Source organism: Oncorhynchus gorbuscha, linkage group LG05, assembly GCF_021184085.1.
Source record: "Oncorhynchus gorbuscha isolate QuinsamMale2020 ecotype Even-year linkage group LG05, OgorEven_v1.0, whole genome shotgun sequence".
Lineage (NCBI taxonomy): Eukaryota > Metazoa > Chordata > Actinopteri > Salmoniformes > Salmonidae > Oncorhynchus > Oncorhynchus gorbuscha.
Window position 1 is genome coordinate 47,684,743 of NC_060177.1, and position 23,611 is coordinate 47,708,353.

A 23,611-nucleotide genomic window follows, 5' to 3' on the forward strand; every position below is an offset into this window, starting at 1 on the left:
AGAGAAATATATAGAGGAAATGAGGCAGAGAGATATGAGGAGGATAAGGAGAAAGGAAGAGAGAAAGAAAGAGCGATATAAAGGAAAGGGTGGACTGAAAGAACTAAACCAGACCTAAAGAGACTCGCCATCCATACGGTACCTGAGATGCAGATGAAGCCTGAGGCGTAGAAGGCCTCGTTGTAGGAGGCCAAGGCGGCCATCTGGGCGTGGGCCGTGTACACAGACAGGTGGGAGCAGGCACACTCCACATAGTTCCCACTGTCCTCCACTACCCTGCAGAACTGCCCGTCTGACAGCCAGCTACAGGAAAGGGAGAAGGAGAGGCATCATACAGTTAGTGGCGAGCCTTTGGCAGGAAGTTCATATGAAGTGATTGAATCCCGTTGAAACATTCAGCTGTGTAGTGTCTGCTTCTTTAAGTGCTCCGATGTGCCAACTCTCAGATAGGTTAACAGATTCAGAATATTTCAACGGGTGGCAAGTATGACAAGACAGGAGGACAGAATTCATATTTGTTTCAGTTTAAAATGAAGCTGAGCTAATTTATTTTCCGAGTGACAGGCATGGGGGATTCTGAGATTTACTTGACAACTCACGGAAATGAATCTAAGAAACACTGTGACAGTCCTAGTGATTAAATGACTGTGAAGTCTATGATGGGCATTATTGGACCTGTCATTAGTGCAGTGATGCAAGGTTGAATCTCTCACACACACACACACACACACACACACACACACACACACACACACACACACACACACACACACACACACACACACACACACACACACACACACACACACACACACACACACACACACACACACACACACACACACACACACACACACATCTGGTTGGTTATCTGGGAGACGGATCTTTGAGACAGCTGCTGCATGGAACAAACCGGACCGGAGAAATCTGCGTCCTGTTACAGGCTGTTTAGCCAAGAGTCCCACGCCGGGCCTCCTCTGGAATGTCTTTTCAAACACACTTCTGATGGGCGGGAATGTTCGGGAACTCGGAACAGAACACACTGAACTCTTGCAGACATCACAGATGTCCCAGAGAGAGGGGGGGGGGGGCAATTCATCCATGGCTGGAAAGAGGTCCTGGCTGGACAGGGCCTGACCCCTGACCTCTCTGCTAGAGGCAGACTCTTACGTGTGAGGTTCACACCTTCAGAGCAGAGCTGAGCAGAAGGGGGACCCTTTTACTCACCTAAATGGTTGTGTCCAAAATAGTAATTTCAGTCACACACCACTTTATTATATGGGCTCAAGTTTAGGATAGCGACAGACTAAGAGAAATATCCGTTTTGGGGGATTCATGAAAAAAAAGAATAATATGAAGGCTCTGTTTGTTGTGGTAGAGCTGTAGGCTCAGCCCTAACTATGTGCTCTCTGTCCTGGCACCTCTGGGTCTTCCCGGCAAATGGCCCAGGAACATAAGGAAGACACAAAGGACAATGATTTTGGAGCCAGTATGCCCCCCCCCCTTTGAGGGGCCAACTCTCTCTCTATAGTATCCATAGGACTGACTATTGAAATGTGTGTTAGTGACACTATTGCATCCATGTTTGGTATGTATCTGAAACGTGTCCCCTGAGGAGAACTCTGACGACACGGTATGTCTTATTTGCATTGGTCTAGATGCTGTGACATCCTGTGGAGATTGGGCCTGGGTGATCAGGTTACTATACCTTGGTATAATTTGATTCAAGGGTGTATATATGTATATATTCTTTTAAAGACACCTTCAAATGTTCTAAATAGAACAAAATTCCTTCTGTTTCTTATCCTTTATTTTACTAGGCAAGTCAGTTAAGAACAAATTCTTATTTTCAATGACGGCCCTAGGGACAGTGGCCTTGTTCAGGGGTAGAACCACAGATTTTTACATTCAGCTCGGGGATTCGATCTTGCAACCTTTCGGTTACTAGTCCAACGCTCTAACCACTAGGCTACCCTGCCGCCCCGATTAGTTCATGGTTTGTCTGTATGCCTAGATTGTGATTTCTATGTTAGTGCCAGTATTTCCTTGTATTTGAATCCATTCATTTGACGAAGTTATTAAATAATACTTCTGCATTCTGCATTGGCTTCTCATGACCATTTCTTGATCTTAGTCAGCCAAAAGCATAACACTTGATTGCACATGGTTTTACTATAATGTTAAATGGAGTTAGATACAAATGTTAATAGCCTAACAGCATAGTCTTAGTACGGGTCGCATGTGAGGTATATATAATATACAGTATATATACAGTATATCAGATATTAACACACTACAGAGCTACATAGTACTGTGTGAAGGAAAGTGACTGTTTGTGGGAGAGGGGGGTTGAGGGCATCAGGTGGGTACAGAGTACAGTACCTCTCAGCAGCCTGGTTCCACAGAAGACACAGGGACTGTCCAGGTTTGACCCTTGGCCCAGGGGTGTGAATACGGTACACCACCTCGTCACTCTTATTCAGGGGCCGTGACCCACGGCCCTGCAGGCTGGCGGAGAAAACCTACACAACAAGAGAAACACCATTACAGTACAGAGCAGGATGAAGTTGCCCCCCAAATGCTGATTTAAGGTCCGATATGGGATTTTCCCCAATATTGACCAATATTAAGGATTGGGGGAAGGTAAGCTGACCCTAGATATGTGTCTACAGTTATTATGGGCAACATCTATTTGGTTTTAGCTCTAAAGACCAACTGGCAGAAACCAAGGACAGAGCCTCAGTGGACAACATCGCCCCCTGCTGTTTCTGACCAGCACAAAAGTTACATTCGGACAAAAACATCCTGACCTGTAATACCATAGAACTCTCCTATAACTTGATGATCATTTATTTACCTTAATTTGACCAGATTAAGCCTATCGGTTAAGCCCGTATTCCAGTAGCCGAAAGGTCACTGGTTCGACTCCTACAGCCCACCAGCTGAACAATCTGTCGATGTGCCCTTGAGCAATGCTCTTAACCCTAATTGCTCCTATAAGTCACTCCGGATAAGAGTGTCTGGTGTATAAAACAAAACTCACTCTTTTACAACAATGACTTTGGGGAAAAATTGCAAGGTGGGCATCCCATCTCCAGTATAGTTACCAATCAGTCTGGAAGTGCTAAAAGCTGCCATGATTTGGCATTGAGTGTGTGCGGGTCTGCTTGCCTTGCCGTTGAGGGCGGTGGTTTTGTCATTGGTGAGGAACCAGTGCTCCGTGCTGTACTCTGTGAGCTGCACGCGGCGGCAGGCTGAGGGGGAGAGGGTGCCCGCGGGCAGGGTTGGCACCTCAAGGAGGAACTCTGGCAACTGGAATGAGTCTGAGTTCTTGCCTGTGAACATGTGCCCGTTGATCTGGGTAGGATACCAGTTGTAGGCAGAGATGGATATATAGGCGCAAGTGTCCAGCATGGTCCTCCCCCTTTGAAAATACCAACAAATCACAATCTTATTCTACTCATATAGTTTTTGTAATAGTGGGAAATAAGAGATCTACTATATGAGACCATAGTCGACCTTAGACAATAGTGTCCGCATTAGCAGAAATAATAGACTGCACTGCTCTTCCGGTTCCGGTTGGAGCGAGTGGTCGCATCTGCACTTCGCTCCCGCGGGTAGTATAACTTTTTCATTATATTTCATTATATCACAACGGTTTGATTTGTCTAATCTTAGCAATTTCTTCTCAGCTAGCTACATAGCCGTCTTTGTATCAAAGAAAATTGCGTAATTATCGTATTTCGCCGTCCTAACGTAGTCTTCACTAGCCAGCTAGCTAACGTCCACTGATTAGCTGCACTGGAGAAACTATTACACTCAACTGAACGACTTGATTAGTGTAGTGTTAGCTGGCTACATAGCTGCCTTTGCTGTCTTCGTATCATCGTATCCAAGATAATTGTGTTGTTTAGGTTTAGAGTGTGTAGTCTTAGAGTGATTATCTTAATTTACCGAGGTTAGCTAGCCAGCTATTTGTCGTCCTTAACGTAGGTGACTCTGCTAGCTAGCCAACGCTAGCCAACGTCTTCTGTATAGAACTCAACTACCCGGTCGCATTCACAGGTAGTATCACATTTTCACTTCATTTCATTACAGTACAACGGTTTGATTTGTTTGATCGTAGCTAGCTACATAGCCGTCTTTGTATCAAAGATAATTGTGTAGTCTAGAGCGATTTTCTAGGTTCGCTAGCCAGCTATTGTCGTTCTTTTAACGCAACGTAACGTAAACAACACTGCTAGCTAGCCAGCTAGCCCCGAATAGCAACACTGCAGAAACTATTACACTCAACGGAACGACTTGATTAGTGTAGTGTCAACAACGCACCCACTGCCAGCTGGCCTACTTCAGCAGTACTGTATCATTTTATCATTTTTAGTCAATAAGATTCTTGCTACGTAGCTTAACTTTCTGAACATTCGAGACGTGTAGTCCACTTGTCATTCCAATCTCCTTTGCATTAGCGTAGCCTCTTCTGTAGCCTGTCAACTATGTGTCTGTTTATCCCTGTTCTCTCCTCTCTGCACAGACCATACAAACGCTCCTCACCGCGTGGCCGCGGCCACCCTACTCTGGTGGTCCCAGCGCGCACGACCCACGTGGAGTTCCAGGTCTCCGGTAGCCTCTGGAACTGCCAATCTGCGGTCAACAAGGCAGAGTTCATCTCAGCCTATGCCTCCCTCCAGTCCCTCGACTTCTTGGCACTGACGGAAACATGGATCACAACAGACAACACTGCTACTCCTACTGCTCTCTCTTCGTCCGCCCACGTGTTCTCGCACACCCCGAGAGCGTCTGGTCAGCGGGGTGGTGGCACCGGGATCCTCATCTCTCCCAAGTGGTCATTCTCTCTTTCTCCCCTTACCCATCTGTCTATCGCCTCCTTTGAATTCCATGCTGTCACAGTTACTAGCCCTTTCAAGCTTAACATCCTTATCATTTATCGCCCTCCAGGTTCCCTCGGAGAGTTCATCAATGAGCTTGATGCCTTGATAAGCTCCTTTCCTGAGGACGGCTCACCTCTCACAGTTCTGGGCGACTTTAACCTCCCCACGTCTACCTTTGACTCTTTCCTCTCTGCCTCCTTCTTTCCACTCCTCTCCTCTTTTGACCTCACCCTCTCACCTTCCCCCCCTACTCACAAGGCAGGCAATACGCTCGACCTCATCTTTACTAGATGCTGTTCCTCCACTAACCTCATTGCAACTCCCCTCCAAGTCTCCGACCACTGCTTTGTATCCTTTTCCCTCTCGCTCTCATCCAACACCTCCCACACTGCCCCTACTCGGATGGTATCGCGCCGTCCCAACCTTCGCTCTCTCTCCCCCGCTACTCTCTCCTCTTCCATCCTATCATCTCTTCCCTCCGCTCAAACCTTCTCCCACCTATCTCCTGATTCTGCCTCCTCAACCCTCCTCTCCTCCCTCTCTGCATCCCTTGACTCTCTATGTCCCCTATCCTCCAGGCCGGCTCGGTCCTCCCCTCCCGCTCCGTGGCTCAATGACTCATTGCGAGCTCACAGAACAGGGCTCCGGGCAGCCGAGCGGAAATGGAGGAAAACTCGCCTCCCTGCGGACCTGGCATCCTTTCACTCCCTCCTCTCTACATTTTCCTCCTCTGTCTCTGCTGCTAAAGCCACTTTCTACCACGCTAAATTCCAAGCATCTGCCTCTAACCCTAGGAAGCTCTTTGCCACCTTCTCCTCCCTCCTGAATCCTCCGCCCCCTCCCCCTCCTCCCTCTCTGCAGATGACATCGTCAACCATTTTGAAAAGAAGGTCGACGACATCCGATCCTCGTTTGCTAAGTCAAACGACACCGCTGGTTCTGCTCACACTGCCCTACCCTGTGCTCTGACCTCTTTCTCCCCTCTCTCCAGATGAAATCTCGCGTCTTGTGACGGCCGGCCGCCCAACAACCTGCCCGCTTGACCCTATCCCCTCCTCTCTTCTCCAGACCATTTCCGGAGACCTTCTCCCTTACCTCACCTCGCTCATCAACTCATCCCTGACCGCTGGCTACGTCCCTTCCGTCTTCAAGAGAGCGAGAGTTGCACCCCTTCTGAAAAAACCTACACTCGATCCCTCCGATGTCAACAATTACAGACCAGTATCCCTTCTTTCTTTTCTCTCCAAAACTCTTGAACGTGCCGTCCTTGGCCAGCTCTCCCGCTATCTCTCTCTGAATGACCTTCTTGATCCAAATCAGTCAGGTTTCAAGACTAGTCATTCAACTGAGACTGCTCTCCTCTGTATCACGGAGGCGCTCCGCACTGCTAAAGCTAACTCTCTCTCCTCTGCTCTCATCCTTCTAGATCTGTCGGCTGCCTTCGATACTGTGAACCATCAGATCCTCCTCTCCACCCTCTCCGAGTTGGGCATCTCCGGCGCGGCCCACGCTTGGATTGCGTCCTACCTGACAGGTCGCTCCTACCAGGTGGCGTGGCGAGAATCTGTCTCCTCACCACGCGCTCTCACCACTGGTGTCCCCCAGGGCTCTGTTCTTGGCCCTCTCCTATTCTCGCTATACACCAAGTCACTTGGCTCTGTCATAACCTCACATGGTCTCTCCTATCATTGCTATGCAGACGACACACAATTAATCTTCTCCTTTCCCCCTTCTGATGACCAGGTGGCGAATCGCATCTCTGCATGTCTGGCAGACATATCAGTGTGGATGACGGATCACCACCTCAAGCTGAACCTCGGCAAGACGGAGCTGCTCTTCCTCCCGGGGAAGGACTGCCCGTTCCATGATCTCGCCATCACGGTTGACAACTCCATTGTGTCCTCCTCCCAGAGTGCCAAGAACCTTGGCGTGATCCTGGACAACACCCTGTCGTTCTCAACCAACATCAAGGCGGTGGCCCGTTCCTGTAGGTTCATGCTCTACAACATCCGCAGAGTACGACCCTGCCTCACACAGGAAGCGGCGCAGGTCCTAATCCAGGCACTTGTCATCTCCCGTCTGGATTACTGCAACTCGCTGTTGGCTGGGCTCCCTGCCTGTGCCATTAAACCCCTTCAACTCATCCAGAACGCCGCAGCCCGTCTGGTGTTCAACCTTCCCAAGTTCTCTCACGTCACCCCGCTCCTCCGTTCTCTCCACTGGCTTCCAGTTGAAGCTCGCATCCGCTACAAGACCATGGTGCTTGCCTACGGAGCTGTGAGGGGAACGGCACCTCAGTACCTCCAGGCTCTGATCAGGCCCTACACCCAAACAAGGGCACTGCGTTCATCCACCTCTGGCCTGCTCGCCTCCCTACCACTGAGGAAGTACAGCTCCCGCTCAGCCCAGTCAAAACTGTTCGCTGCCCTGGCCCCCAATGGTGGAACAAACTCCCTCACGACGCCAGGACAGCGGAGTCAATCACCACCTTCCGGAGACACCTGAAACCCCACCTCTTTAAGGAATACCTAGGATAGGATAAGTAATCCCTCTCACCCCCCCCTAAGTTTTAGATGCACTATTGTTAAGTGACTGTCCCACTGGATGTCATAAGGTGAATGCACCAATTTGTAAGTCGCTCTGGATAAGAGCGTCTGCTAAATGACTTAAATGTAAATGTAAATGCTCTGCTTGAGTTAACCACAATCCCCCCCATGGGCAGGACTGACCTTTGACCCTGTGCTCCACACTGGGACTGTGTGAGGAGGGAGAAGGCGAAGCGCTCAGCCACCTCTGCCAGCTGACTCAGGCCCTGCGTGTCGACACGGCTGGGGTTTGCCATGGCACACAGGAGGTCATAGGTCAAACCACGGCTGCTGTCAGCAAGAGGGGTCCGCTCTGCCTCCTTCAGCACCTTGGCGAGCAGAGAGAGAGAGTGGAGGTGTTTATGACTAAAATACATATAGCCAGTAACCTAAGAGCTCCCTATTAAATCCACACACACACACACACACACACACACACACACACACACACACACACACACACACACACACACACACACACACACACACACACACACACACACACACACACACACACACACACACACACACACACACACACACACACACACAACCTGTGGGTTATGAGTGACAAGTGGAACCCTTTTTGAACCTTTTTTTTCTAAGAGTGTGTTGGTTTATTTCTAGTACGGTGTTGACAGTTATTCCCTGTGCCCTCAGCCCCCCGCTCTGCTCTCACACACTACAGAGCAGGCTTGACTTGGCTAGAGGCTGATTGGTTCAGATGAAGTGACAGTGTAACAGCGAGGTGCTGCTAGAGTCAGACAGTCAGTGACAACAGAGACCTTTTCAAAAGGAAATTCTTCTGCAGATCTGTCACTATTTTGTATGGGAAAAGGCTGCCCTTTGGCAAAAGCAGACAAACTCAAATGCGACACACACTAAGCACACACAAAAACAAAAACCCACACAAACAGATCACTTTTAATAACGAACAAAGGAAGCTTGAAAAAAAGTCTCCCTCTGTTCTCTGTCTAGCCTTTGATTTCCCCTCTCCCTCGCTCTCCATCCTCTCTCACCTTCCCCATTGCGACCAGCACGGCGGTCAGTTGTTCTGGTGTGAGCTGGGCTGTGGCCTTGTTGAGCAGGGCCTGAAGCACCCTATCCAGTATGGCGCTGTCCAGAGGCTGCTGGAGCTGGTCCAACAGGGCCCAAACCAGCTGGGCCTCTGTGTCCGATACCAGGGTCACGTTGGCCAGCCCATACTCAGGGTGCACCCTGGCCCCTCCGCTTGCTCCATACAGCTCCACAAGGAAGCGTTTGGGCGGGGGGTTGGATGAGGCCTGGTCTGGGGTGAGGGTGATGTCCAGCCCAGTGCTCCTCTGGCCCAGGTCAAAGGTCAGCTGGCCCTCTTCTTTTAGGAAGTCCATCCCGGCCACGGCGGGCCAGACCAGGGTAGGGCCTACTGCCTCAGCCCGAGGGAGTTCCTATAGGACGACAACGAGAAAGGAGTGTGAGGTCATAGTAGGATGGAAAGATTGAGGGAGGTGGAAGAGAGAGAGAGGAGAGGAGAGGAGAGGAGAGGAGAGGAGAGGAGAGGAGAGGAGAGGAGGAGAGGAGAGGAGAGGAGAGGAGGAGAGGAGAGGAGAGAGGAGAGAGAGAGAGAGAGAGAGAGAGAGAGAGAGAGAGAGAGAGAGAGAGAGAGAGAGAGAGATAAAGAAAGAGAAACGGATGGATGGATGGATGGGGAGATACAGTAGGTGTTGCAACAGAGCTTTCTGTATGTACAAATACAAGAGGAGAAGAGGAGGTTGAAGACCTGTGGCGAAATAGAAGGAAAAGGGGATGGATTGATGAACAGATGAATTTGGACTCTGTGACATAAATATGTATCCAACTGATGTTTCCAGAACATCATTTCGGTCTGAAAGATGAAAGGAGATAACCTTGTCATATGTAACATGGAGGTGGAGTGCTAGTAAGTGCACTCGACAATCTCCTTTTTGATCCGCAATATCAAAGGCTGGGATTACAAGTGAATGTCGGCCCCCAGCTAGGCAGTGGATCAAACACACAGAGCTCATCCCCACCCCTGGGAGAGAGCCAGGATGGGAGGAGAGGGAAGACACACACACACCGTTAGACTTTGAAGGTCACAAAATTAGGTCAGGGTGAGGAATGGAAATCTGATTTGGTGAGTTAGACAACACAAGAACTTGAATAAGATGGGACATTTTCGACCAGAAGGATGTGAGAGGTTACAGAGGGAGACAATGTGAGAGGATGTGTGGTAGTGTGGGAATGTATGGTAATATAAAAAGTATTATTTCATGTGAACATATGGAAATGTGAAAAATATTATTACAAAAAAATATGTGTGTGAGTATTCCATGTGTGTGTGTCTGGTGTGTGAGTATTCCATGTGTATGTGTCTGGTGTGTGAGTGTGCTTGTTTGTGTGTGCACTGCGAAAATGTCTCCTGTGCATGTGTGTGAGTGTGTGTGAGTGTGTAGTATGTACTGTGTATTTCTCACCAGCATGCGGTAGTGCACGGTGATGGTGGAGGCTGTGCTGGCCTCTCTGTACACCTGCAGACTGAGGCGGGTGGTCTTGAGGTGTGCTACGGGCAGTCTGGAACCCACCGCAAAGTAGACCAGTCCCCGGGGGTCATCGCTCTCCAGCATGGTGACATTGGCAAAGCGGGCACTCTCGTTGATGGCAGCGCCAACACCCACCTGGTAGATCTCAACCAGGAACCAGGCCTGGTACTCCGGTTCCTATGGCAACACACATTCATATGAGGTTGAGGAAAGGCTGAAGATTGAAATACATAAAAGGGGAAAAGGATGAGAAATAGAAAGAGGGAACATTAACATGGGATTATGTCCCCCAGCCATAATACTAAAGTACAGTACGAGCAATGTTTATAAATGTTTTTAATAGAATTGAACCCTATGCCACATACTGGTGGACAGGTCCTGCAGCCTCCAGAAGTGAGTCTGGGACTAATTCCTCTCATTCCCAGGTCTGAGGGCTGTGTCATATACCAGCATTGTAGGGGGAGGGGAGGAAGGGGTAGGGGATTAGGAAGCACAGCAGACAGACTGCGCTCGATAGGAAGAGGCGTGTGGAGGTCTACCCTAAAATATCCCAGATACACAGACAAACAGCAGGACAGGAAGTGGGCAGAGGCTGGGTGAGCTGCCTGGTAGGACCACCAGGGAGAGGAGAGGAAGGAGATGAGAAGAGAGGAGAGGACCGAGGCTGTGATCACACCACAGGGTCTTCCTGCCCTCCTCCTGTGAGTTTACACTGATGCCGATGACACCTTCAGCCCATTCTCTCTTCAAACCTCCACATAAACATACTGTATATCCTCTGACGGCACAGTAGAAAGATATCGTGTGACACACGAGGGATGTATGGGCTGGGAGAGAGCTACTTTATAAGGACATCATGCATGCTCCTTCAGTGGTCAGTGGTCCAAATGGAGAGGAGTTGCTGAGAGTTTTAGAGTACTGTGAGACTCATCTGTTCTGGTCCCCCTTGACCTCTAACCTCTAGTATGACCTGGGAATCACCTGGTCTTGTCGGACCTCCATGCTGAGGACACAGAGGATCTGTCCTCTCCTGCACAGCACGGTGCCTGAGGTCTGCAGCAGCTCCCGGGTCAGGTTGACACCGTTGTTGACCAGGGACAGTTCCGCCCTGTTGAATGTGGCCCGCCACATCACCTCAACGTCCTCAAAGGCCCTGCACGGGGGAGGCAGAAAAACAAGAAAGAAAAAAAAAAACATAAAAAAAATATACATATTTTTCCGGAGGCAGATGGGTCTCACATCAAACACACAGTGCCCCACAGTGGCTGGAGGTGATCATTGTAGCTTGCTTGTAATCACACTACTTTTGATGACGATTTTACCACCACTGTTACTGCTGCTACTCTTTGGTTTGCTGACAGCCGTACGGGCAGAGGAATGTTGCCGAGGATAAAACACTGAGAAACATACCGGTTCTGTTGTCTCTGTAGGTAGAGTAGGGCCGTTCTGTTCACTTCTGAGTCCTCATCCAGAACCTGACCCAGCAGAGAACTCACACCGAAACCCACTATCCCATTATGGAAATCACTCCCTGAGAGAGAGGGAGAGAGGGAGGGGATGGAAGGAGAGAGAGACAGAGTTAAGTGACTAATTCCTTATACTGTTCACTGTATGTACACTGAGGAGAGCGTTCAACAAACACAGCGCATCAAGCTTCCAATTCTCTTGTGACCGTCCCTTTGATTATATCATCAATTACATTTCAAATGAACAGTGGAACAGATTTCACATCACTGGAATGATGTCAGATGTCTGTGCCCTGGGACCTAATTTAGGAATTGTATTGGAAAACAATGACCTATAGAGATTCAATTGTATTAGACAAACTAGAGCATGACATTAGCTTGAATTGACTGACCAATGGATAGACTAAAGGAGCATGTGACAGGCGAGTCTGAGGCCGATATGGGCGTTTCAGTGTTTTACCTAGGATTATAATTTTGGCAAAGGAGCTGAAGCCCTGCTTGTCGGGTCCATCTGCGATCTGTGCCCCTCCCTCTGGCTCGCTGAGGTAGATGAAGAACACTTCCTGTCCCTCGGGCTCCGAGTCGTCTAGGATGAGTAGGCTGACCTCGGCCTCGCTTTGCCCCTCCTGCAGTGACACCAGGGCGGACTCCAGCCTGAAGTCCTGCCCCTCCAGTGCCAGGGTCCTGTTGGGTTCCAGAGCAATGGGGAGAGGGGCACCTCCGACACTCCCGCCCCCATAAGCCTGGACCCTGACCCTCACTGGCCCAGTCAGGCTCTCAGACCTGTGCACCTTGAGGAGCACTTTCCTCTCCTGCTGGCTCCCCTCCTCCCTGTCCTCTGCTGTCTGAACCAGCCCCGGCCCGATGCTCAGCACCCCCCCGCTGACATCACTGGCCAGGATGGTGACAGTGGCCACGCTGTGTCGGGGGGTGAGACGGGGCCGGGAGTCGCCTGAGTGGGGGTCACCAACACGGCTCAGTACCTGAACGTCTGTCAGGTTGACATAAAAGATCTCATCGGGCTCCGAGAGCACATCGTCCAGTACAGACAGACGGATCGAGGCGGAGGTCTGGCGAGGCGAGTCGAAGAACAGCTCTCCATCCTGCACGGCAGTGAAGTCCTGTCCCGCCAGGGCGCTGCCCGACGCCGTCTCATAGGATAGGCGGGTATGGTTGCTACGGAAACCGTAGAGCCGCTGGACATAGAGAGTGATGGTCTGCACGTCCTCCTCGATGACCAGCTGGCGGGAGTCCGGGGTGAACTGGTACAGCCCTAGTGGCTCGACCTCTGCCACCGTGAACCCTGACCTGGAGAGGGAAACAGAGATTAACATCACACCATAGCTGTTATATCATTCTAACAGCACTATTACATACAGCATGCAATCTTTGTGTCTACAGTATATAGGAGTGTTATAAGCCTGGCAGGTGAGTCTAGCTACTGTACCTGAGTCTGGCTACTCCAGGAGCAGGTGAGCTGGAGCCGGCTGCAGTGAGGTGGAGGGCGTAGGCCGCTGGCTCAGACACATCAGGGATCGCCTGGAGGGACACAGCCCTGCTCCTCTCTCCATGGGCCAGGGTCACCGAGCCTGAGGAATACGACAAACGCACTCAGACAACACCCTACATCAACAGTTTGGTCATTTTGTAGGGCGTTTATTGGTGGTGGTGTTTGGGGGGAAAAAAGAGATGTAAATGAGACTGGAAGAGGTGGAATGTGTCTGGTGGGTTTACACTTATCAGCCTATTCAAATGTCCCTCCTCTGTTTAGAGAGAGAGGAAATTAACAGACAGGGAGAGACTTCCACATCTCAGATAGACATGTCACCAAACCTCTTCTCAAGCTCACAGCGGTGAGTTTCCCATCTGAGGGCCTTTACCTGAGCTGGGGGTGATAACTCCAGGCTTGAACCCAACTGGAGCCTGTCCAGGGGGATACCCTGCGCGCCACTCCACCCTCACCCCCCCAAACAGCCCCGTCCGGGACACCAGCGCCTCACACGCACCCGTCTCCACACTGGAGACCTGCAGTGCCAACGAGGCAAAGCCCACCTACACACACACACACACACACACACACACACACACACACACACACACACACACACACACACACACACACACACACACACACACACACACACACACACACACACACACACACACAGAGGAGAAGGAATAAGGGATGATTTCATAAGTGTTACATTAAAGCCCGTGACAGATCTAATAGACAACATGTTGAGATGAGACAAAGCAAAACTAGACCGTTTTTAGAAGTATGTGCTATAGAACAGCTGACTAAAGATGGAGCATTCAGACTGGAAAAAAAACTAGACGAATGGTCGAGACCGTTTCCACTGTAACTCTCTACAATGACGCGATGAAACAAAAGTTGGCGTTGGGATTGTCCACAGCCCTATGTACCACTGTAGTGCTCGGATAGTACTGTCGGGTAGTAGAAGAGATAGTAGTGGTAGCTAGCTAGGTCAATAGACTAAGCCTACGTCGTGGTCACCACCAAGCTGGTCAACTGACTGAGAAGAAATGTATGCTACATGAGTCTGCCATAGGTCCTGACAGAAAGAGGTTGGGTGTTCAGAGGGAGGGGCTACCAACCCCAGACCAGTAATTCAGATTGATACAGAGCATCCTCCTCATCTTGGGTCAACGTAATGTGAGACAGGAGGTATAAACATGGGTCGAACTAAGGCCCAACACATACAGTACATACTGTACACCTTTGCTTCCCCATTGGGACAATAAATAAAGTTAGCTCCGGGGAGATGTTTCCCCTGAGCTGAGATCCCCAAATCCTATCCTTAAACATTAGTGGGTCAAATGCAAAACTGTCCCAAGATCAGCGTCTAGGTGCAACTTCACCCTACACAATAAAGTTATTGACTCATACCTCAGCGCTGGCTGCTTCCTCTGGGACGGTCACTATGGCGACCTTGGCCTCCAGTAGGAGGCGGGGTGGGGAGCTGGGGAGAGGTCCCAGAAGGCTCACGTCTGTTAGCTCCACAGTGAAGTTCACACCCACTGAGAGAAACACCTACAAGACAGAGAGCGAGAGACAGAGAGACAGAGGTTCAGTCTGGTAAGCATGACTACAGAGTCAGGGTCAGCGACAGGGCATTGTAGCCAAAAGGGTACTTTGATCTACCGGAGATCGGTTTGATCTTATTAGGTAATTTGTGATGTTCATCATTACAAATTATGCAAAAACAGGAAAACTATATAGATTCAAAGTTATCTACATGCATTGCCAGGAACTATACAAATTCAGTTGCGGGACAAATGCATGGTCCCCCATTGACGGTTATAAATCATAGAAATACATTGGGGGCCCTGGTCTTCAGTATACTATCTCTGGCCCCAAAGGTCCCTTACCTGACTATTAATTGGCACGTGAACAGAGGCTGAGTCCTCCCCATCCTTGACCAGGGCTCTCCCCACAGCCGCCTCTCCCAGCAGCTCCTGTCCATCCTGCCCAGGTCCAGTACTGATCCGGTAGCCCACACTGGCGTTGCCGAAGGCTCCAGCCTGCCGTGTCACCTTCAGGGTCAGGAGTCTCCCCAGCCGAGCCCCCATCTCTGCCACCACCACTGCCTGCTGCTCCACCTCCAGCCCAAACAAGCCGTGCGGCTCGTCGTTGGCCCGAACTCTGAGTCGGGTGCTACTGCGGTTGTTGTCCAGGGTGGCGCCGCCCTCTACGGTGCTCAACCTGAGCGTGTAGAGCTCCTCCAGTTCGGGCACGGCGTCGGGCAGCAGGGCGAGGACCACCTCTGCCCCCCTCTGACCCTCCAGGATGACTACAGAGCCGTTGAGGCCCGAGAAATCCCCCGATGTGTCAGAGTCACTCAGGATCTGCCAGTACACCTGAAAGACACACACACACACACCTATAACGTACATGTGAATTGGCTGTACGTTATAGGACCTACAGCGTAATGACAGTGTGAGTCTATTATAAACTTCATGCATTATCAATAAATTCAGTACATCTGAAACAAAGGGACACACTTAAAGCCTGAGCATTGCCTATAAAGCCTATTGCTGTCTAACTGTACGATGTCATCCCCCGAGGTGTTCTTACCGTGATGTTGCCCATGACGCCCTCTCTGCGTGTGATGAGGAGGGAGATGTTGAGTGGCCCCTCTCTGTCTGTGGGCTCATTGTACACACGCTCTCTAAGGTCCTCCTCTGTGAACTGCACTATGCCATTAGGGTCACCAAACTTCTCAATCTGAGACACACACACACACACACACACACAAAAACACAGAGACAAAGACACGCCATCACCATTACTAAGAGACTCTTAAATATCAATAGGATGCAACAATGGTTTAAATACAACTGGAGTGCATATTAAAATTGTGATGTCACTCGTTGGGAGGGTGACATACCTTGAGCGTGACAGAGCCCGCTTGGGGGTCAATGTCCAGGTCTCCTGAGAGGAGCTCAAGCATGACTACAAAGGTCTCCGCCACCTCCACCTCCCCATGGGGGAGGATACTCAGATCGATGATGCGTAATCCCCCCTCCCCATCTCTGAAATGAAACGATCCGTTCACAGGTTCACCAATGTCTGTGTTGACGGGTGGTAAGACCTCTTTGGTGTTGGGACCCAGCATGCTCCATGTTATCTGAGGAAATGACATGAATTATTCAGATGGGCTGGTTTGCATCACATTCATGCTTATGAAGACATTTAGATGAAGACGAATACATTGACATTACTTACCAAATATTTTATTTAACAAATCGATTCCTTGTCAAAAACACATTATCCATGATATTGACTTATTCCACATTTTGTGTTACAGTCTGAATTCAAAATGGATGAAATAGATTTTTTTCTCTTCCATTTACACACAATACCCCAAAATGACAAAGTGAAAACATGTTTTTAGAAATGATTGCACATATATTGAACATGAAATATAGAAATAACTCATTAACATACAGTACCAGTTAAACGTTTGGACACACCTACTCATTCCAGCGTGTTTATGTGAAGATAACAAAACTATGAAATGACACATATGGAATCATGTAGTAACCAAAAAAGTGCTACAAAAATCTAAATATATTTTACATTAGAGATGCTTCAAAGTAGCCACCCTTTGCAATGATGACAGATTTGCATACTCTTGGCATTCTCTCAACCAGCTTCATGAGGTAGTCACCTGGAATGCATTTCAATTAACAGGTGTGCCTTGTTAAAAGTTCATTTGTGGAATTTCTTTCCTTCTAAATGCGTTTGAGCCAATCAGTTGTGTTGTGACAAGGTAGGGGTGGTATATAAAAGATAGTCCATATTATGGCAAGAACAGCTCAAATAAGCAAAGAGAAACGACAGTCCATCATTACTTTAAGACATGAAGGTCAGTCAATCTGGAAAATGTCACGAACTTTGAAAGTTTCTTCAAAAGTTTCTTCTTCAGTCGCAAAAACCATCAAGTGCTATGATGAAACTGCCTTGTATGAGGACCGCCACAGGAAAGGAAGACCCAGAGTTACCTCTGCTGCAGAGGATGAGTTCATTAGCGTTACCAGCCACAGAAATTGCAGCCCAAATAAATGCTTCACAGAGTTCAAGTAACAGACACATCTCAACATCAACTGTTCAGAGGAGACTGCGTGAATCAGGCCTTCATGGTCGAATTGCTGCAAAGAAACCACGACTAAAGGACACCAATTTGAAAAAGAGACTTGCTTGGGGCAAGAAACACAAACATGGAAATTAAATTAGATTTTTTGGTTCTAACCGCTGTGTCTTTGTGAAACCCAGTGTAGGTGAACGGATGATCTCTGCATGTGTGGTTCCCAACATGAAGCATGGAGGAGGTGGTGTGATGGTGCTTTGCTGGTGACACCGTCTGTGATTTATTTAGAATTCAAGGCACACTTAACCAACATGGCTACCATTGCATTCTGTGTCAATATGCCATCCCATCTGGTTTGCACTTAGTGGGACTATCATTTGTTTTTCACGAGGACAATGACCCAACACACCTCCAGACTGTATAAGTGTAACAGTATACCTTTAGACCGTCCCCTTGCCCATACCCGGGCGCGAACCAGGGACTCTCTGCACTTATCAACAACAGTCACCCGCGAAGCATCGTTACCCATCGCTCCACAAAAGCCGCGGCAGAGCAAGTGACGTCACCGATTGAAACGTTATTTAGCGCGCACCGCTAACTAGCTAGCCGTTTCACATCCGTTACAAAAGGGTTATTTGACCAAGAAGCAGAGTGATGGAGTACTGCATCCAATGACCTGGCCTCCACAATCACCCAACCTCAACCCAATTGAGATGGTTTGGGATGAGTTGGACTGCAGAGTGAAGGAAAAGCAGACAAAACGTGCTCAGTCTATGTGGGAACTCATTCAAGGCTGTTGGAAAAGCATCCCAGGTGAAGCTGGTTGAGAGAATGCCAAGACTGTGCAAAGCTGTCATCAAGGCAAAGGGTGACTACTATATATTTTGATTTGTTTAACACATTTCTTAACACATTTTTGGCTACTACATGATTCCATATGTGTTATTTCATAGTTGTCTTCACTATTATTCTACAATATAGAAAATAGTAAAAATAAAGAAAACCCTTGAATGAGTAGGTGTGTCTAAACTTTTGACTGGTACTGTAAGTTCACACCCTTGAGTCCATACTTTGTAGAAGTACCTTTGGCAGCGATTACAGTTGTGAGTCTTTCTGCGTAAGTCTCAAGAGCTTTCCAATCCTGGATTGTGCAACATTTGCCCATTATTATTTTCAAAATGCTTCAAGTTCTGTCTAATTGGTTGTTGATCATTGCTAGACCATTTTCAGGTCTCGCCATACATTTTAAAATAGATTTAAGTAAAAACTGTAACTCTGCCACTCAGGAACATTCACTGTCTTCCTGGTAAGCAACTCCAGTGAAGATTATTGCCCTGCTGAAAGGAGAATTAATCTCCCAGTGTCTGGTGGAAAGCAGACTGGAACAGGTTTTCTTCTAGGTTTTTGCCTATGCTTAGCTCCATTCCGTTTCTTTAAAAAAAAACTCCACAGCCCTCAACGATTACAAGCATACCCATAACATGGTGCAGCCACCACTATGCTTGAAAATATGCATAGAGGTACTCAGTAATGTGTTGTATTGGATTTGCCCCAAACATAACACTTTGTATTTAGGACAAAAAGTGAATTGCTTTGCCACATTTATTGCAGTATTGAGTTGCACCCTGTGTGCAATAATAGTGTTTAACAGGATTTGTTTTTATGACTACCTCATCTCTGTACCCCACACATACAATTATTAGTGTGAGTTTCTCTCCAAAACTCTTGAACGTGCCGTCCTTGGTCAGCTCTCCTGCTATCTCTCTCAGAATGACCTTCTTGATCCAAATCAGTCAGGTTTCAAGACTAGTCATTCAACTGAGACTGCTCTTCTCTGTATCACGGAGGCGCTCCGCACCGCTAAAGCTAACTCTCTCTCCTCTGCTCTCATCCTTCTAGACCTATCGGCTGCCTTCGATACTGTGAACCATCAGATCCTCCTCTCCACCCTCTCCGAGTTGGGCATCTCCGGCGCGGCCCACGCTTGGATTGCGTCCTACCTGACAGGTCGCTCCTACCAGGTGGCGTGGCGAGAATCTGTCTCCTCACCACGCGCTCTCACCACTGGTGTCCCCCAGGGCTCTGTTCTAGGCCCTCTCCTATTCTCACTATACACCAAGTCACTTGGCTCTGTCATAACCTCACATGGTCTCTCCTATCATTGCTATGCAGACGACACACAATTAATCTTCTCCTTTCCCCCTTCTGATGACCAGGTGGCGAATCGCATCTCTGCATGTCTGGCAGACATATCAGTGTGGATGACGGATCACCACCTCAAGCTGAACTTCGGCAAGACGGAGCTGCTCTTCCTCCCGGGGAAGGACTGCCCGTTCCATGATCTCGCCATCACGGTTGACAACTCCATTGTGTCCTCCTCCCAGAGCGCTAAGAACCTTGGCGTGATCCTGGACAACACCCTGTCGTTCTCAACTAACATCAAGGCGGTGGCCCGTTCCTGTAGGTTCATGCTCTACAACATCCGCAGAGTACGACCCTGCCTCACACAGGAAGCGGCGCAGGGCCTAATCCAGGCACTTGTCATCTCCCGTCTGGATTACTGCAACACGCTGTTGGCTGGGCTCCCTGCCTGTGCCATTAAACCCCTACAACTCATCCAGAACGCCGCAGCCCGTCTAGTGTTCAACCTTCCCAAGTTCTCTCACGTCACCCCGCTCCTCCGCTCTCTCCACTGGCTTCCAGTTGTAGCTCGCATCCGCTACAAGACCATGGTGCTTGCCTACGGAGCTGTGAGGGGAACGGCACCTCAGTACCTCCAGACTCTGATCAGGCCCTACACCCAAATAAGGGCACTGCGTTCATCCACCTCTGGCCTGCTCGCCTCCCTACCACTGAGGAAGTACAGTTCCCGCTCAGCCCAGTCAAAACTGTTCACTGCTCTGGCTCCCCAATGGTGGAACAAACTCCCTCACAACGCCAGGACAGCGGAGTCAATCACCACCTTCCGGAGACACCTGAAACCCCACCTCTTTAAGGAATACCTAGGATAGGATAAAGTAATCCTTCTCACCCCCCTTAAAATATTTAGATGCACTATTGTAAAGTGGTTGTTCCACTGAATGTCATAAGGTGAATGCACCAATTTGTAAGTCGCTCTGGATAAGAGCGTCTGCTAAATGACTTAAATGTAAATGTAAATGTAAAAGAAAGCCTGTAGTGCCTGGTTTCAAACAGGTTGCATTTAAAAAATATATTTGCATATTTGCAATATATTTGCATTCTGTACAGGCTTTCTTTTCACAAATCAAGTGGTGTGAAAACTTTCCGAAGGCACTGTAGGCTAATATAACATAGAATGAGTGTTGGACATCTATCTGGCAGAGAAACGATGACGGTGAACATGCTCTAGTACTACGAGGTCAGAGAGACCAAAACATGGTGGTTATACACTAGTTTCCCGAACACAGATTCAGGCTCGTCCTGAACCAAAAAGTACTTTCACTGGAGATTCTCCATTGAGCATAATTTTTAGTCTGTGTCCGGGAAACTGGGAGCATATTTCTTAGTCTGTGTCCGAAAGTTGCTAAGATGTCTATAGGCCTAGCAAGTACAGGCGGCTGTTAGCACCTTCATTGGGGCAGACAAGCTCATAGTAATGGCTGGAATACAGGCTGTAATGTAATGAAATTGACACATTGAACACATGGCTTCCTTATATTCGATACCGTTCCATTCACGCCATTCTAGCCATTATTATGAGCCATCCTCCCCTCGCCAGCCTCCGGTGGAAACAAGAGGAGAGAGAAAACAGACAGAAGAAGTGGATGGTCCCAGTAGGCTTACCGTAGTGTTGCCAACTAGCCCGCCCACCCTCTCCAGGATCAGGCTGAGTCTCAGGGTGCTGTCGGGGTTCACCAGGGTGATCACGCTCTCGTTCAGGAAACGGACCACGCCGTTGGGTGAGTCGCTCTTGGCGATGGTAACTCTGGCGACCAAATGAGTCCCCAGTATGGCTCCGCCCGTGGCGCTGGACAGCTGGATCTCAAACGTCTCGGCATACTCCCTGGAAGAAGAGTTCCAACATGCTCATTACTGGTCTCTCTATGTTCACATACATTTCTTTATAGAAACTCTTAAGGCCGGTTCAGATACAACATCAGACTCAAAAGTAGAGACGAGATGAGTCAAAACAAGAGAGTTTGGGATTTTTGTGTTGTTAGAAAAGCTGACTAAAGACAGGGCATTCAGATCGAAAAGGTGACACTGTAGGGGTAGGTAACAACACATCTCAATTACCTCGACTAACCTGTGCCCACACACATTGACTCTGTACTGGTATCGTATAGACAGGTGAAGTCGGAAGTTTACATACACTTTAGCCAAATACATTTAAACTCAGTTTTTCACAATTCCTGACATTTAATCCTAGTAAAATTCCCTGTCTTAGGTCAGTTAGGATCACCACTTAATTTTAAGAATGTGAAATGTCAGAATAATAGATAATGATTTATTTCAGCTTTTATTTCTTCCCAGTGGGTCAGAAGTTTACATACACCCAATTAGTATGTGGTAGCATTGCCTTTAAATGGTTTAACTTGGGTCAAACTTTCAGGTAGCCTTCCACAAGCTTCCCACAATAAGTTGGGTGAATTTTGGCCAATTCCTCCTGACAGAGCTGGTGTAACTGAGTCAGGATTGTCGGCCTCCTTACTCGCACACGCTTTTCAGTTCTTCCCATACATTTTCTATAGGATTGAGGTCAGGGTTTTGTGATGGCCACTCCAATACCTTGACTTTGTTGTCTTTAAGCCATTTTGACTTTGGAAGTATGCTTGTGGTCATTGTCCATTTGGAAGACTCATTTGCGACCAAGCTTTAACTTCCTGATGTTGCTTCAATATATCCACATAATTGTCCTACCTCATGATGCCATCTATTTTGTGAAGTGCACCAGTCCCTCCTGCAGCAAACACCCCCACAACATGATGCTGCCACCCCCGTGCTTCACGGTTGGGATGGTGTTCTTCGGCTTGCAAACCTCCCCTTTTCTTCCAAACATAACGATGGTCATTATGTCCAGACAGTTCTATTTTTGTTTCATAAGACCAAGGGACATTTCTCCAAAAAGTATGATCTTTGTCCCCATGTGCAGTTGCAAACCGTAGTCAGTGGCTGGCTTCTTCCTTGCTGAGCAGCATTTCAGGTTATGTTGATATAGGACTCGTTTTACTGTGGCTATAGATACTTTTGTCCCTGTTTCCTCCAGCATCCTCACAAGGTCCTTTGCTGTTGTTCTGGGATTGATTTTCGCAAAAAAGTACGTTAATCTCTAGGAAACAAAACGGGTCTCCTTCCTCAGCGGTATGATGGCTGCGTGGTCTCATGGTGTTTATACTTGCTTACAATTGTTTGTACAGATGAACGTGGTACCTTCAGACATTAGGAAATTGCTCCCGAGGATGAACCAGACTTGTGGAGGTCTACAATTTTCTGAGGTCTTGGCTGATTTCTTCTGATTTTCCCATGATGTCAAGCAAAGAGGCACTGAGTTTGAAGGTAGGCCTTGAAATACACCCACAGGTACACCTCCAATTGACTCAAATGATGTCAATTAGCCTATCAGAAGCTTCTGATGCCATGACATCATTTTCTGGAATTTCCCAAGCTGTTTAGAGGCACAGTCAACTTAGTGTATTAAACTTCTGACCCACTGCAATTGTGATACAATGAAATAAGTGAAATAATCTGTCTGTAAACAATTGTTGGAAAAATTACTTGTGTCAAGCACAAAGTAGATGTCCTAACCGACTTGCCAAAACTATAGTTCGTTAACAAGGAATTTGTGGAATGGTTGAAAAATGAGTTTTAATGACTCTAACCTAAGTGTATGTAAACTTCCAACTTCAACTGTATATAGCCTCGCTACAGTTATTTTACTACTGCTCTTTAATTATTTGTTATTATTATTTTATTAAAACGTGGACTTATTTTTCTTAAAACTGCATTGTTGGTTATGGGCTTGTAAGTAAGCATTTCACTGTAAGGTCTACCTGTTTGTTTTCGGCGCATGTGACAAATAACATTTGATTTGAATGAGTAGATATGTCCAAACATTTGACTGGTACTGTAGGTGATTTGCAGTGTAGCAGGCCTGGGTGATCAGACAGACAGACAGTCTGACTCACCTGTCCTGGTCATCTATGATGGTCACGTTGATGTGACTGGTGTTGTGGCCGTGGAGGAAGGTGAGCGAGCCATTGGCCAGGCCGTAGTCCAGGCCTGGGCTGGCCGTCAGGCCCCTGGATATGTACTCTGCTGTGACCAGGCCGTAGGAACCCACCCTCCTCACCACCGGGATAGACACACTGCCCACATCCTCCTCCACTGGAAATAACAGAAAGGAGAGAAGAGAAATGGCACCAATGGGGCTCTGGTAAAAAGTAGTGCACTATATATGACAGTGTTTCTCAATCCTGGTAACACACCTGAGTCATATCAAAGGCTTAATGAGGAGTTGAGTATTTGAATAAAGTGTGTTAGTGCTAGAGGTGGAAGAAA

General features: G+C 48.2%; 1 protein-coding gene across 1 annotated transcript in view; it reads right to left on the reverse strand.

The window, feature by feature from the left end:
* Positions 1-23,611, reverse strand: part of adgrv1 (adhesion G protein-coupled receptor V1) — a 230,300-nt gene that overhangs the window by 111,979 nt on the left and 94,710 nt on the right. Inside the window, 17 exon segments of the mRNA XM_046350008.1 lie at positions 143-303; positions 2,383-2,522; positions 3,172-3,424; positions 7,619-7,803; positions 8,494-8,901; positions 9,949-10,191; positions 10,996-11,167; positions 11,425-11,545; positions 11,941-12,788; positions 12,928-13,069; positions 13,361-13,532; positions 14,389-14,532; positions 14,871-15,359; positions 15,577-15,726; positions 15,890-16,129; positions 20,897-21,116; positions 23,239-23,437. Coding sequence (XP_046205964.1) covers positions 143-303; positions 2,383-2,522; positions 3,172-3,424; positions 7,619-7,803; positions 8,494-8,901; positions 9,949-10,191; positions 10,996-11,167; positions 11,425-11,545; positions 11,941-12,788; positions 12,928-13,069; positions 13,361-13,532; positions 14,389-14,532; positions 14,871-15,359; positions 15,577-15,726; positions 15,890-16,129; positions 20,897-21,116; positions 23,239-23,437 — 4,287 coding nt within the window.